The 15,168-nt window shown below is 40.1% G+C and overlaps 2 protein-coding genes across 3 annotated transcripts; one reads left to right on the top strand and one right to left on the bottom strand.

Annotated features, from left to right (window-relative positions):
- Nucleotides 1–6: 6 nt before the first annotated feature.
- Nucleotides 7–9,695, top strand: dcdc2b (doublecortin domain containing 2B). Of its 2 annotated transcripts, XM_028566672.1 has the most exons (14): nt 7–1,196; nt 1,371–1,422; nt 2,818–2,888; nt 4,989–5,120; nt 5,217–5,351; nt 5,518–5,557; nt 5,698–5,763; nt 6,209–6,377; nt 6,524–6,633; nt 6,791–6,856; nt 8,498–8,569; nt 8,688–8,765; nt 8,877–8,954; nt 9,073–9,695. In XM_028566672.1, the coding sequence occupies exons 1-14, from the start codon at nt 913–915 to the stop codon at nt 9,133–9,135; spliced, it is 1,416 nt and encodes a 471-aa protein (XP_028422473.1). In that variant the 5' UTR covers nt 7–912; the 3' UTR covers nt 9,136–9,695. The 2 variants fall into 2 exon arrangements, with proteins under 2 accessions (XP_028422473.1, XP_028422474.1); XM_028566673.1 differs by lacking the exons at nt 8,877–8,954; nt 9,073–9,695 and having other exon boundaries at nt 8,500–8,569.
- Nucleotides 9,614–14,814, bottom strand: tmem234 (transmembrane protein 234). The gene is made up of 5 exons (XM_028566676.1): nt 14,596–14,814; nt 14,074–14,240; nt 13,817–13,883; nt 10,864–10,956; nt 9,614–10,521 (listed from the first exon to the last, which is right to left on the bottom strand). Exons 1-5 carry the CDS (start codon nt 14,606–14,608, stop codon nt 10,412–10,414), a joined length of 450 nt encoding a protein of 149 aa, XP_028422477.1. The 5' UTR covers nt 14,609–14,814; the 3' UTR covers nt 9,614–10,411.
- Between the last annotated feature and the right edge of the window lie 354 nt (nt 14,815–15,168).

Below are 15,168 nucleotides of genomic sequence, written 5' to 3' on the forward strand. Positions count from 1 at the left end.
CATAGAAGCTCAAATTTCCCACTTGGATCACAATGAATGAGTTCACACTCCTCACACGAGAAGTTCATCCTACAGGTATCCCCTATTGTATCAAATAAGCCGCTTTTGTCTTTTGGTATACTTGTTATTAAAGAGCACCCACAGGAAAAAGCTTTTAAAGGCTAGAAAAAAATAAGTACAATGCCAGTAAAAAGGGTTGTCCTGCTTTTAAAATGGTGTTTTTGGTAGTTTTGTTTTAAATGTGTTTAAAAGATCACTTCTGAGAAATGTCAGTAATGGTTTTATCACCTGCTGGTTCTTGCACTTGCTGGGTAATGCTAATATTCCTGATAACAAAAATGAATATGCATCATATATTTGGCAATTCTTTTTTGGGAAAATACAACTAGGTGTAGAGGTTATCTTATTGATTCAGCTTACAACAAAGCGACCTACCACTCTCTCCTCCTCTGTCTGTCTCTTTTGTTGTGGTTGCTGCCGATGGTTTGGCCCACAAAGCCAGTCATTGCTTGCCACGCTGTCATAGCAACCAGGAAATACTTACGGCCATCAGTGGAGTAGTGTGTGTGTGTTAGGGGGATAGAGAGAGCAGAACGTGAGTGGGTGTCCAGCGGACCACAACAACACAAGGGAGTGCTTTTCACCTTTGACTTCAATTTTTAATCTTCCACCAGGCTTGTGACTCAACAGTGTTTGTATGGATCACAGATCATGTAATATGTATTTGTATTAATGTGTGACCCAAAGAATGGGGTATGTGAATGTATCTGGTGTATGATGATGGTTAGTTAATGCAACTCTGAGTGAAATTATATGTATCTAGAGAGAATGATGTGGTGTTTGTGTGTGTGGACTCAAAAACAGCTTTTTTTTAAATGTGTCTGTGGACTCTGACAGTAACAACCGGCTCAGATGGCTACCAGCACCGCAGCCACAACTCTCCTGCCTCCAGTGAAGAACGTGGTGGTGTATAAGAACGGAGACCCCTTCTACAGTGGACGGAGGTTCGTGGTCAACCAGCGACATGTGGCCACCATGGAGGCCTTTCTGACTGAAGTGACCAAGAGCATCGGTGCTCCGCTTGCCGTCAGGATTCTGTACACCCCCAGACAGGGCCACAGGGTCACAGACCTCCAGGATCTTCAGACAGGAGCCCAGTATGTTGCTGCTGGCTTTGAAAGGTTCAAGAAACTGAAGTGAGTACAAAAAAACATTCACTGTGCTGATATTAGTGATCATTTTAATGTGTTAATAGGACGCTTGCTGTCTCTAAAATGAAAGTAAATGAATTTAGAATGAATCTTGACAGACTTTTGGGCATTTGGAAAAGAGACTGTTTCTTCATCATATCTGTTGTTTTTCGTGTATAGTTACCTGAACGAAAGAATGAAAAAGCAGCCTGCTGCCCGTGAAGAAACCCAGGTAGGCTTTTATTTTGTCATGTGGACGGCTTGCTTTTAAGGCCAACAGCACAGTCCATCACTGATTAATCCCAGACTAACCAGGAGGAATGCACTACCCGACCGCACTGCTACTCATATCAACTTGATCCATGTGAACGCCTGCCAAATCAAATATGAAAACGACTGCACGACTTTACATTACCGAGACAAGCTCATATTTGCCTATAAATGTTATGTTAGCATTAGTTAGATTAGGGTCACCCTTTGCGCTAACCTTCCCATTGATGTCGCTGGTTGTCATGTAAATTACCGGAAACAATGAGCTAATGATTGTGCTGTCCATCAACCAGTCACTCAGGCCTTGCGGGGCGCCTTTTAAAGGGTCTTGTGTGACATTAGATTCAGTAATTACAGCTGGATATCGTCAGAGATCAGACATTCCCAGAGTATATCAGAGATTATGATAATTTTAATCAAGAAAATTCTCTGAATGAATCTGAAGTCTTTTCTCTTTAGCTTGTTTCCAGGGCACAGTGATGATGATGGCAGTATTATGCAGACAGGGGCTCTCTTAACATTCACACTAAATTGATTTCAAACAAGTAAACACACACACACAGCCACTCATGCTGACAAGTACTGTCTTTGTTTTCTGACCAGCTGGCAGGGATGACTGCTTGGTTTTTCAGACATAGAGTATGCTCTCAGTCGGTGTTACTTTCTGAAAAACATAAAAGGAGCGGAGAGTAATTGTGTGTGCCTTGGGTGTCTGCCATTTGGAAAGCAGAGTTCCTTGGTTTTAAAGTCTTACATGCCTGTGTTGTGGTTGCTGTGGAGCAATGCAGGAAGTCTGTCCGTATGCGAGTTGTGTTTGGTACCGCTTGTGAAACAAAGAGTTATGATTCCACTCACTATAATCAGGGCTATGTGCATGTCTGGACAGGCCTGATGCCCATATTCACCGCCCCACGTTTCCTTTCTGCTCAGAGACACTGTAAATGCATTAAAAGCCTGCCACTTCAAAGTAAAAACAATAAGGGAGGATTATCAATGTCTGGTTTGTTCTGAGTTGATTGATTTAGTCCAGCTGCGTTATCAGAGGCAGACACGGATATTGGCTCCAGATTTCATTGATATGGGAAGACATGGGCTTGTGAAGAGCCCTCAGATCAGACTGTGGAGTCTTGGAGTGACGTCTTGTTCCTTGGCTACAGCACTTGAGCTGACATGAGCAGAATAGTTAGTCAGTCATTACGCATTCAGAATAAATGATTCTTCTGTGATGGATGTGCAGTGCGATTTGATGCATAGGACATGGAATTACTTAAAACTGATTTTCATTATCACTGAGAAAATGACAATATTACCATGTTTTGCAGTACCGTGCATCTGGTTTTCTGAATGTCTTCTACAGGCCAAAGTAACCCAGAGGCCAAACGTTTCAGCCAAATGGAGGAAGTTTATACCCGTACCTTGCATTATACAGTGAGTTGGAGACACACACACGCACGCACGCACGCACGCACGCACGCACGCACGCACGCACGCACGCACACACACACACACACACACACACACACACACACACACACACACACACACACAATGAGTATTTGTTCTTTGTGGTGGTGGTTGTGTTTGAAGGTACTGTAGTGTTGGTCCCAGGTGAGACAGTTGAAGCTTGCATCTTCAGCAATTACCTGAACAAAAAAACACTTTAGTCAACTGAATATTCTCTGAAACCATGACTACACTAGGGCTGTGTATTGGTAAGAATCTGGCGATACGATACGTATCACGATACATGGGTCACGATTCAATATATTGCAATATATTTCGATACTGTGCGTAAGGCGATATATTGGGATTTTTTTTAAGTATAATTTTAGAAAAACTAATATTTAAAAAAAGACATGATGTTCATAAAAGTCAAAAGAAGATTACTTTAGGTAAACAATTCAGTACACAGAAAATCAAACTGCCAGTTTGTGATTGTGGTTCACAGGTTCTTAGTGAGCAAATTTTATATATGCTAAAGTAGGCCAAAGTTCAGCCATAGCTAAATTGTTAGCTTCTAGCAAAAAGCTAGAAGCTAACATGCTAGGCACTGTTAGGCAAGGACATTAGTGGTGCGTCTCAGCATAGCCATCTAGCGGTAGGGGGTTTAAACACAACATAAACATGAACCACTGTCTTACATGAATATTTTTGAACGAAATAAATTAAATTTACTATTTTTTACTATTTAAAAAAAAAAAAATCTATATTGCCTTTTTGAAAATCGATACAGTATTGCAAAATAAAATATGGGGATATTCAAGTGTATTGATTTTTTCTTAAACACCCCTAGACTACACAGCACTACATTTATGTGAGGGTAATATTTTTCAAGGTTAAAACCAGCAGGTTCAAAGCTTTCACATATCCTGTGAATCATCTCAACATCTAGATCAATTGGCACACATTTTGGTAGGAACGGTAGGAATCCTGATGACTTTGGTGATCTCCTGACTTCCTCTAGTGCTACCATGAAGTTCACATTTGTGGTTTTGAATGAAATATCTTGACAACTGTTGGATGGATCTATATGACATTTTGGTACACACATTCAGGATGAATTGTAATACTGTTGGTGAATGTCTGTCTGACTTTTCATTAAGCGCCACAACATCAGATCAAAGTGTTTATTAAAAGGTGCCATGGCATGAAAATTTCACTTTATGAGTTTTTTTTTAACATTAATAAGAGTTCCCCCAGCCTGCCCAGGTCCCCCAGTGGCTAGAAATGGTGATAGGTGTAAACCGAGCCCTGGGTATCCTGCTCGCAAAATTACGAATCCCACTATGGCCACGCCAAGACCCGCCCTACAAAGGCTTGATTGGTTGGGGTTAGGCATTTCACCTCAAGTGGTTAAGGTTAGGATAGCCGATTGGTCAGGGGATAGGCCCTGAACAAATGGGGTTACGTTACCTTACGTTCTCATGGACACCTGGCCAATAAATGCTATTGAAGGGCGGGTCTTGGCGTGGCCATAGTGGGATTCGTAATATTGCATCCTGCTCTGCCTTCGAGAAAATGAAAGCTCAGATGGGCCAATCTGGAATCTTGCTCCTTATGAGGTCATAAGGAGCAAGGTTACCTCCCCTTTCTCTGCTTTGCCCGCCCAGAGAATTTGGCCCACCCATGAGAGAGAGAGATCATGGCTTTCAGATACAGTATTAGGGGACCACTAAGGTCTATATAAAAGAATCCAAAGAGCACCATGTCATGGGACCTTTAATCCAGGGAAACAAAAAAGAGTTTTTTGCAATAAAAAGACTACAACTTTGGAAAATACTCTCTTGATTTTTCTAATTCAGACTGCTGAAGTCTCAAAGCTTTGTCTAAACTACAGAAAGCATTTTTTTCACAGAAACAAATTTTAAACTAAGTGATATAACATAAGGAAAGGATCTCGTCATGGCCAGTATAGACACGAGGAACAATAACTGTGTCAGTGTACATATGGGCATGTATTGTTAAGTATTATTTAAAAGAGAATTTAAAAAATATTTGCAACTATGTGAAACTATCCTTTCTGTTTAGCGTTTTTCGTAATGGAGATCTCCTGTGTCCACCATTCCGATTCATCCTTCCTCGGAGCATGCGGCAGGACCTGGAGCAGATCCTGAGTCTGGTCACAGAGAAGGTCAGCTTACGAACCGGAGCTGTGCGCAGGTCAGTGACACATACATATACACTTACACTGCCTGGAATACAAGTAGAGGAGGTGAAATCTGGTAAATATTTCCCCTAATCCCTGTGCTTTATCAGGTTGTGCTCTTTGGAAGGAGCCACTGTGTCCTCAGCTATGGAACTGGAGACCGGCCACTGCTATGTTGCCGTAGGAACCGAGAGGTTCAAGAAACTTCCATATGTGGAGCTGTTGGTTTCAAAAGCTACCGAGAGGTATTGTTAAGCAAGGTCCTCTGTGAATGTTTGTAAAGATGTGTTCATGTGCATCTGTTCTGCTGCTCTAAAATAAAATAGTGATTGTCAGACAGGAGCTGAGCAAAAAAAAATACTGTGCACTTTTATTTTTTTTTACATTACAGAGGTTTTCTTTATTTTGTAGATATTACCCAGGAAAGAGAAGGCCGTTAAGGGGAAATGAGGTACCTTCAGTTAACACTGTGATTTATTCCCCTTACTATTATACAGTCTTAGCATTATTCCTGTGCAGCCTACAGTTCATTTGCAACATATCCGTTGTGAGTGACAGCTGTCTTGTATGTGTATTGTGTGTTTCTCTTAGAACAGGAAAGCAGGAAGTGGTCCAGAAGACCAGTACAGTGACTCAGCCCTCCTCAACTCCCCAGACGTAAGAAACAATCCTCCACTGTCTTGTATTCACACTACAAGAGCTATATATGGGTGGTGATGGCGCAGTGGACATGCCTTTGGTGTGGGAGACCTGGGTTCAAATCCCACTGCGATGCATCAACCAATGTGTCCCTGAGCAAGACACTTAAGCCCTAGTTGCTCCAGAGGTGTGGGACCTCTGACATATATAGCAATTGTAAGTCGCTTTGGATAAAAGCGTCAGCTAAATGACATGTAATGTAATGTAATATATAGACTGTTAATTTGTTTAGTGTATTCTGCCAAGTACACTAGTGAGACAAACTGTGTGCAAGGGTATATTTGCATTGCCTATAAATGAATATATATATATATATATATATATATATATATATATATATATATATATATATATATATATATATATATATATATATATATTTGTTTGCACCCATGAATTTCAGTCAGATGGTCGGAGGGTGAAGTCGACAGGAGATGAAGCTGCAGCTCCACCAGCCGCACAGCAGAGGGGCAGGAGAGAGGGAGCAGATGAGACCTCTATGTTCTTCGCCAGGCCGGTCAAGATCCGCAACAACAGAGGACAGCCAAGACCGTTGCTCAGCAACGGATCTGGTTAGGATCCCCAATCTTCATAACTCATTTTAAATCTAACTTCTTCACTAAATCTAACTTCTTCACATTCACAATGAGTAAAATACATTTTGCGGTAATCATTGTAGCAGCAGCGGCAGCATCGTTTTTGTTTCTGTGTATTACAGTCCAGCCCAGTGTGTTCAAAAGAGCAGCACGGAAGAGAAGAGAGGAGGTACGAGGGGCCGAGGATGTGCACGAGGATGAAAACACAGCAACAGAGCTTCCCGTTGACCAGGTTAGTATTTACCCAGTGTGCTTTCTGCCTTCTAACCACATAGTACAATGCTATAATTAAATGCTAAAATATCACTGAAGGAGGTAAACTAATTGCTGGAAATGTATGTTTCAAGCGGAGGTAAGGCTATTATCTGTCTCTCATTTTCTGTCTTAAGAGAGTTGCAGAAATAGTGGAGGATGAAGAACTAAGCAACCAAAACAATCCTCTGCACAACACACAGGTAGGCATAAATCAAACAATTGTTTCATGTTCCATGTGAATCTGTTCTTATCTAAGTGGAGAAATAAGGAATTCATTCACTCTGAAAAACAGTGTAGGGGAACATTTTTCTTATTTTCTTAAACAGCGGAGGGATTCACTCGAAATTCTGAAGGCCTCAGAGTAGAGTTTTCACCCAGAGACAGCACAGGGGGAAATCTGATTGGATAAAAACTCTAATTTATGAAACGGAACATATATACATATATATATATAAAATTATAAAAATATAATTTTTCTGATTCTGACAATCAAGGCCTTGCTGGCCCACCTCTGGTGGACACAAATTGAGGGTATAATTTAAAGGTGCAATATGTAATACTGGCAGCTAGCGGTTAAAATAGTTACTGCACTACCAATTCAAAATACTGGAGAGTCGTCTCCCCCGCCCCCTCCTGCCCAGACTCGAAGTTCACGGAGGTTGCCAGGCTGAGACCGCAGCATTCACAACAATGTTGCTAGACGCTTTTCTCACATAGCCAGACATTACTCCACAGCACAGCGGAGTAGCTAACGGTAGATGCTGGCTATATTGACAGTCATAAAAGCCCGTGCTCACGCCGGAGCTTTGTAACCAACTGACAGACACACTTTTTGGCTTAAAATTACAGTATGAACCGCTAAAAACACAACAACCTCACTGTCCTCTCCACACGCCAGTCAGGCACACTTCCTCGGCTTAGAATTACAAATACGAAATGTTAAAAATACCACTACCTTGCCGACGGAACACACTTCATTGGCTTAGAATTACGGCAACAATCGCTAAACACACTGCAAACTCACAGTCCTCTCTTTCCGATTTACAGCCCCCCTCTCGTGGCTTAAAATAACTCACCGTTGTCGGCTCCAGCTGCTGAACTACACGTTGTAAACAGCCATGGGCTGCTTGCCTGGTCCTCCCAGTAACGTTAGCAGGGTTAGCAGTGTTAGCATGGCGGCGTTAGCCAGGACCAGTCGGGATCACTTTACTGGCTGTCTCAATTGTTTTTGCGAGTAACCAACTCGGGTACTCTAGCTATATAATTCAATGTGAGTACACAAATGTTGAAATGACAAAAAAGCAACTGTTAGAAACGCTGTTTTCTTTTTTTTATGTCATGTAGAATCTATCTCCGTTGATCCTGTTCGTTTGTTTACTGCTTTCATGGCTGTACTACCGTTACAGCTGTAGCGTGCTGGGTTTACGTTTTTACAGGTTTACCTGGCAACCCGGCCTGGCTGTCAAACTGGGCCGTTGATAACAACACACAGATCAAAACATAAACAGAAATTCCGTCACGGAATGTAAATTTCAAAAAGAAAAAATACTGACATTAGCATTGTTGTCAGAAAAGATAGTATTTCAGTTTAACATGTTTCCTTAATATCTGATTAGGCATTGGTGTCATTTTTGGATTTATTACAGTACAAATATTACATATTGGACCTTTAAAAAAAGAAATCCATGATGACCTGGATGAGAAATTAATTAGTGTATTCATGCATTATGGTGCCCTTGCCTAATAATAGTTTACATAGTCGACATTTAAAATATGAGTGATGAATATGTGACACTTTTGATACTGTATACACTCATAAATCTGTTTTTGTTTTTCTCAAGAGACATGCACAAATTATAGAAAGTGAGCAGCACAATAGGATGGAACACCCACACAAACACAATGAAAAGCAGGTACAGTATGCGTGGGTGGTTACATGTATTAGTCATAGTGAATGTGTCATAATATAAAAAGGTTCTGTTTTCTTTTGTATAAATGGGTTCAGAAATTGATATTTTTGTCCTGCAACAGGATCTGTCATTTGAACAAGATGGTGTCAAACAGACAGAAAATCCTGCTCGAACTGAGGAGTCTGCTGCTAAAATACTGGTAGCAATACACACACACACATGCGCGAGCGTGCACTCCCAACAGCTTACATTCAGCAGTACATAGACAGAAACATTTAGTCATTATTCAATGTGCCTCTCATTTCAAAAGGAGCCTGAGCTGAAGCGGACATCTTTAAAGTCAAGGCCTTCATCGTCCACCTCTCAGGGAAAGAACAAGAAAGAAAAGGCAGGTTTACCCACCTCACAGTGCGTGACAGCTTTTATTGGCATCACCATAACCAGGCCCAATGAAAATGTATGCTTGATTGCTTTTTCTTTTACAATGTTTGAATTTGCTCTAACAGGAGAGCCAACAGGATTCCCCGTCAATAACAGTAGAACAGAACCATCATCAGCAGGACTGGTGAATGACGAGCGCAGAAGCTTCTTCACATCATCATCATCATCATCACGTCACATCATCATAACAGCAGATGACCCAGCCGCTGCTTCTGCAATGACCTAATGCAGCTAAATGAATGTTTGATTAAATTGGTAGTACTTTAACTGTGGTGATGAGCCAAGCAACATCAATTCATGCTGTTTTCTTTTTAAAAAAAAAAAAAAGTGTCAAAATTGTGATCATGCTCAGACAAAATAAGAACAAACACTACTGGAGATGGACACACTATTATAAGCTCTACAATATTCTACAATATAGGCAGACAAAACTAATCTTTTCTGACATTATAAGCTTCCCAAAGTTAGCGTTTGTTGTATTGTACAGCTGTTCATGATGAGGTGCCCCAACCTGTTTTACAGGAATAATGCTTAAGCAGATATTGTGTGGATGCAATTTATTCCATATACATAATTTATTACATATATAGATCATGACACAAAGAGTCGTGTTTTGTCAACAATTTATTAATAAAATATCAGCCAAACAAAGTCATTTGCACAGTGTTTTGTGTCAATTAAATACTGTGGCAATAAAAATATACATCACTATGTACGTTACTGTTATTTCTTAAATTTGTACGTTTACAGAGCATACAACAATGTAACTATTAAAAACAACTAAGTCCTTGTTCATCTTCTTTCACAAAACTAAACAGTGCTATATTTAACTCAGTAATACATCATGTAAACAAGGCAGCAAGGGAAATAAGTCATTGAAAAACAGCTTTGAGCTAAACAGCAATTTGTCCACTCCTGTGTCCTGCTCTTCCCCAAACCCACACCACAGCAGACAGAAGGCACCCGCAGTAAAATGTCCCCGTTAAACAAGGAGGTTAGATCTAATTGGTCCATTTCAAACAACAGCCTTATTCGTATGCGGTCTCTATAGCATTTATGCAGATGCAAGTCACGTGGTAGGGCAGCAGAGTGCTTGAAATTAAAAGTTAACAAGCACCAACTTCTATGCAAGAACCATAAATCTAGTCTAGCCTTGAGGTGAACCCTACATGAACCCACTTCCCTTTCAACATGGTGTAAGAGTTTCTGGACAGGTCTTTTGAAGCGCTTGCTGACTTCATTTAGGCACAAATCTCCCACCAGAACCGTAGCTCTAAGGAGTCGCTGTATGAATCTAAATTGCCCCCTCTAGTCCTGCTCCAACTTTGCTTTGGCCGGTTTTTCATCGACTACTAAGGAATGACTCAAAAGGTATAGGAGAATTTGTTTTAATCGTCATCTCCTTTAGTGTGCTGCCTGGGTCATATTCTGCTTCCCAGTGTCTTCACCATCCATGGAGCTTATAACACAAAGAGTGATGCCAGCCATGGTGAGGAGCATCCCTGCGACAGCCTCTGCAGAGAGTGAGGAGCGTGGGCGAGGATATGAAAGAAAACCAAAGTTAAAAAAAGCACATCTTAAAAAGACAGAACACAACCAGTACAGTCTTTTACAAGGAGAGGAGAAAGGCAGAGGAGGGAATTAACTGCTCGATAATGTCTTGGCATGCCAGTCTAGTAATGTGGAGCTAAACTGACTTGTGTCTTGCTTATGTAACCTTGCTGAATGTGTTCCAGAAGCCAAATATTTGATCATCAAGCTTGTAGCATCCCAGATGTGTCCTTATGGGTATCAGTATAACTTGCTGTGTGACTGCCCTGGTGCTGAAAAGCAGTGTTTAAAAATGAGTCACTTACGTTTGCCTCCAAACTCTTCACCCAGTAACTTGCCAGTGAGTAGAGTGCAAAGGAAGGTGAGAGAGTTGGCCACAGGCACAGCAAGCGATAAGTCTGGATAAGAGAAGGAGATATAATATTCTGACCCAAAAAGTTCCCAGTATGTACAAGAACCATTAGTCCAATGAGATCCATGTTTGTAAATTAATTAGTATACTTTGTCTGATCAAGTCAAAGAAAATTGTTGGTACACTACAGTCTCATTATTAAACAAAATAATTAAAGTTGCACATGTTCCAACGAGCAGGATCATTTCTTCCAATGTGATGTGGGGTCAGTTTAGAGCTGAAACAATTGGTTGATTAATCAATCAATAGAACTATTTTGATAGTCAATTAAACATTTAAAGGACCAATATGTAATATTTGTACTGTAATAAATCCAAAAATGACACCAATGCCTCATCAGATATTAAGGAAACATGTTAAACTGAAATACTATTTTTTCTGACAACAATGCTAATGTCAGTATTTTTTCTTTTTGAAATTTACATTCCGTGACGGAATTTCTGTTTATGTTTTGATCTGTGTGTTGTTATCAACGGCCCAGTTTGACAGCCAGGCCGGGTTGCCAGATATACCTGTAAAAACGTAAACCCAGCGCGCTACAGCTGTAACGTTAGTACAGCCATGAAAGCAGTAAACAAACGAACAGGATCAACGGAGATAGATTCTACATGACATAAAAAAAAGAAAACAGCATGTTTCTAACAGTTGCGTGACCAGAGACGTAACAACCCCCTGGTAAATATTGGAGATGTATTTGAAAGATGGAGACAGCTTAGAGCCCAAAAGGACGCAGAGTTGGCTTATTTTCTCCTGAACCGGTAAGCATTAGCTTCATGCTAATTTATCACAGCTACTAGTGACGGGCATTTTTTGTCATTTCAACATTTGTGTACTCACATTGGCTAGAGTACCTGAGTTGGTTACTCGCAAAAACAATTGAGACATAGCCAGTAAAGTCCCGACTAGTCCTGGCTAACGCCACCATGCTAACGTTACCGGTAGGACCAGGCAAGCAGCCCATGGCTGTTTACAGCGTGTAGCCTCTTCAGCGGCCGGAGCCGACAACGGTGAGTTATTTTAAGCCACGAGAGGGGGGCTGTAAATCGGAAAGAGAGGACTGTGAGTTTGCAGTGTGTTTAGCGATTGTTGCCGTAATTCTAAGCCAATGAAGTGTGTTCCGTCGGCAAGGTAGTGGTATTTTTAGCGGTTCGTATTGTAATTCTAAGCCGAGGAAGTGTGCCTGACTGGCGTGTGGAGAGGACAGTGAGGTTGTTGTGTTTTTAGCGGTTCATACTGTGTCTGTCAGTTGGTTACAAAGCTCCGCGTGAGCACGGGCTTTTATGACTGTCAATATAGCCAGCATCTACCGTTAGCTACTCCGCTGTGCTGTGGAGTAATGTCTGGCTATATGAGACTAGCATCTACCGTTAGCTACTCCGCTGTGCTGTGGAGTAATGTCTGGCTATATGAGACTAGCATCTACCGTTAGCTACTCCGCTGTGCTGTGGAGTAATGTCTGGCTATGTGAGACTAGCATCTACCGTTAGCTACTCCGCTGTGCTGTGGAGTAATGTCTGGCTATGTGAGACAAGCATCTAGCAACATTGTTGTGAATGCTGCGGTCTCAGCCTGGCAACCTCCGTGAACTTCGAGTCTGGGCAGGAGGGGGCGGGGGAGACGACTCTCCAGTATTTTGAATTGGTAGTGCAGTAACTATTTTAACCGCTAGCTGCCAGTATTACATACAATATTACATATTGCACCTTTAAGTTATTCTTCAAGCAATAATGGCAAATATTCACATGTGACAGATGCTCAAATGTAAGAATTTGCTGCTTTTCCTTGCCTTACGTTATACTGTTATGCGGTCGGACTAAAAAAGCAATTTAAAAACGTCAACTCAAAAGATTCAGAATCGCCAGGTTAATCGCTTAATAAAAATAACTTGGCCAGTCACACTGGAATATTTGGCATTTCATGACACGTAGCACAGGTGTGTTATTAGTAACACCTGTGCTTTTCTACTATGACAAATGATGTCTGCTGTGAAAGAGATCCATTGAAGCTAAATGAGGTGTGGCGCAGAATTGTTCTCTCTGACTTTCTACCACATGATGAATGATGATATATTTTAGAAAGTTATGCAGCACGTGGAGGTAACATTTTAGTACTAGTTTATAAACATGTTTTATTCATTTATTTCAGAAAGAGTTGGAATTCTGAAAATGCATCTCTGTTAAAAAATATCAATAAAATGTGTGTGACTTCTGGGTGGGCAAGCAGGAAATACACCTGAGCATTTGGTCTGGGTGAAAGAGCTTCATCTTCAGTAGATGATATAAAAGGTTAAAAAGGTTGTCAAATATTTGGGAATCACTATAAATCAATCTACAGATGAAAGGATCTCTCAAAAAATTTTACCAAAAGTTTATCCATGCAATGAATTTATTCATACATTTAGACCTGATGTTGCCCCTGTATGTTTCTACTGTAAAGAGGAGGTTAAGTCCTTGTCTTATTTATTTTATGCTTGTACTCATTAACGTAACTTTTGGATGCAAATGTCTTTATTCATTTGGGAGACTCATAAGGTCTTGGTCCCTGTAACAGAATATATGGTCTTATTTTTGAATGTAGAGTCGAACAACAAGGATGTTCATAACGTAATCAAATTGCTGTGTCTTTTGGGCAAATATCATATTCACAAGGCCATATTTCTTCAGTTTCTTCCCAGCACATACTTCGCATTCTTTGAATCTGTATGTAAAGTTTTTAAAAACAAAAAAGCTTAAAAGGCTTCTCATAGCCATTTATAATGCTTGCTCTTAAGTTCAAATATCAGCTGTGAGAAGGTCATTCTCCCCCTTAGAAGACAATGATGTTGTTAGTTTTAAAGTGTGTCTCACCTGTGGTGGAAAGGGTATAATAGTAGACCAAAGAGCCACTCTGGTTCAGGAGAAATGGGACCAGATACTGTGTGGAGCAACACAAGGAAGTCATTTTAAGGAAAAATATGATAGATATATATATATATATATATATATATATATATATATATATATATATATATATATATATACATATATATATATATATATATATATATATATATATATATATATATATATATATATATAAATAAAGAACGGATAACGGGATTTACCTTGATGTTTAGGAAAAGAAACTTGACCTCAGCCAGTAGCTGTGATACTCTGTTGTTGTTGTTGTTGTTGTTGTGTTGGACATTTTCTATCCCCTCTGTGCCCTTCTTTAGGAAAGGGTTGGTGCAGCCCCAGAGCACAGACACCAGCAGGAGACTCAGCAGCTCCACTGCAACACAGGACAATCACACTGTCACTTCATATCCTACTTAGAAATGCTACTAGTATTGTTAAACGAGTCGTGTTTAACGTTGCCCGAGCCACGACCCGATAAAAACAGTGCAGTTAGCACCTGAACTACAAATACAGGTGGTCATATTTAGCTAGTTTACTTCCTTAGCATTAGCTCTAAGGTGTAAGACTTCCTTATCATTAGCTCTAAGGTGTAAGCTATGTTTTGGTTAGTTCTATGTTATTCATGCTAAAGAGGAAGCGGATACATAGGAATATATATTTGGTTTCAAAATACATAAACATTTGGCAAATATGATTTAAGAGGATAAATTAGCTTGTTAGCCACTCACCTACAGTCACCATCGTAATGTAAACAGTAACTATCGAGAAGCGTTCAAGTTCTTCAGCTCAGTTGTTAGTGAGCATTAACGTTACTTAAATTGCCAGATTAATAAAAAGGTTTAAACCCATGTATTCATTATCTCAGGACTAAAAATGAATAAAATGAAGCACCGAACGGTTTTATGACGACGGTCTCATTCATTCACTGCAACATTTTGCAACATTTCTTGTTATCTTGAATGCAGCTTTGGGGTTTTTCTTTTTTTTTTTAATGTTGTCGTACCAAAAAGTACCAGCTGAGGGCGCAATAACTAACAAGAATAACTCACCATATCAGGGACCATTATTTAGAATCAGGCAACATTCACCTCAGTCTTTTCCTTTTACTCAACATTTTTGAAGTTTTAACTTCCTTACCCATTTCATATCAATTTGCCCTCTTTACAAATTACACTTTATTTTAACAAACAGGTCAGCCACAAGTAGAAATATTAATTTTTATTTTCCATCTCATTTAATTTAAAGAACCGCAAAAAAATACAAATACAGGGAGCAATGCAAATAAAGTGCAAAATCCTTTG

This window comes from Perca flavescens, chromosome 20, assembly GCF_004354835.1.
Source record: "Perca flavescens isolate YP-PL-M2 chromosome 20, PFLA_1.0, whole genome shotgun sequence".
NCBI lineage: Eukaryota > Metazoa > Chordata > Actinopteri > Perciformes > Percidae > Perca > Perca flavescens.

Bases quoted from the DNA above. Each gene is read 5' to 3' on its own strand.
- dcdc2b (XM_028566672.1), top strand. From the start codon at position 913: ATGGCTACCAGCACCGCAGCCACAACTCTCCTGCCTCCAGTGAAGAAC. The intron at 1,197-1,370 runs GTGAGTACAAAA...TTTCGTGTATAG, and splicing joins GAAAGGTTCAAGAAACTGAA to TTACCTGAACGAAAGAATGA. The intron at 1,423-2,817 runs GTAGGCTTTTAT...TGTCTTCTACAG, and splicing joins CTGCCCGTGAAGAAACCCAG to GCCAAAGTAACCCAGAGGCC.
- tmem234 (XM_028566676.1), bottom strand. The intron at 13,884-14,073 runs GTAAATCCCGTT...TGCTCCACACAG, and splicing joins TTCTTTTCCTAAACATCAAG to TATCTGGTCCCATTTCTCCT. The intron at 10,957-13,816 runs GTGAGACACACT...TCTCTTATCCAG, and splicing joins TTATACCCTTTCCACCACAG to ACTTATCGCTTGCTGTGCCT.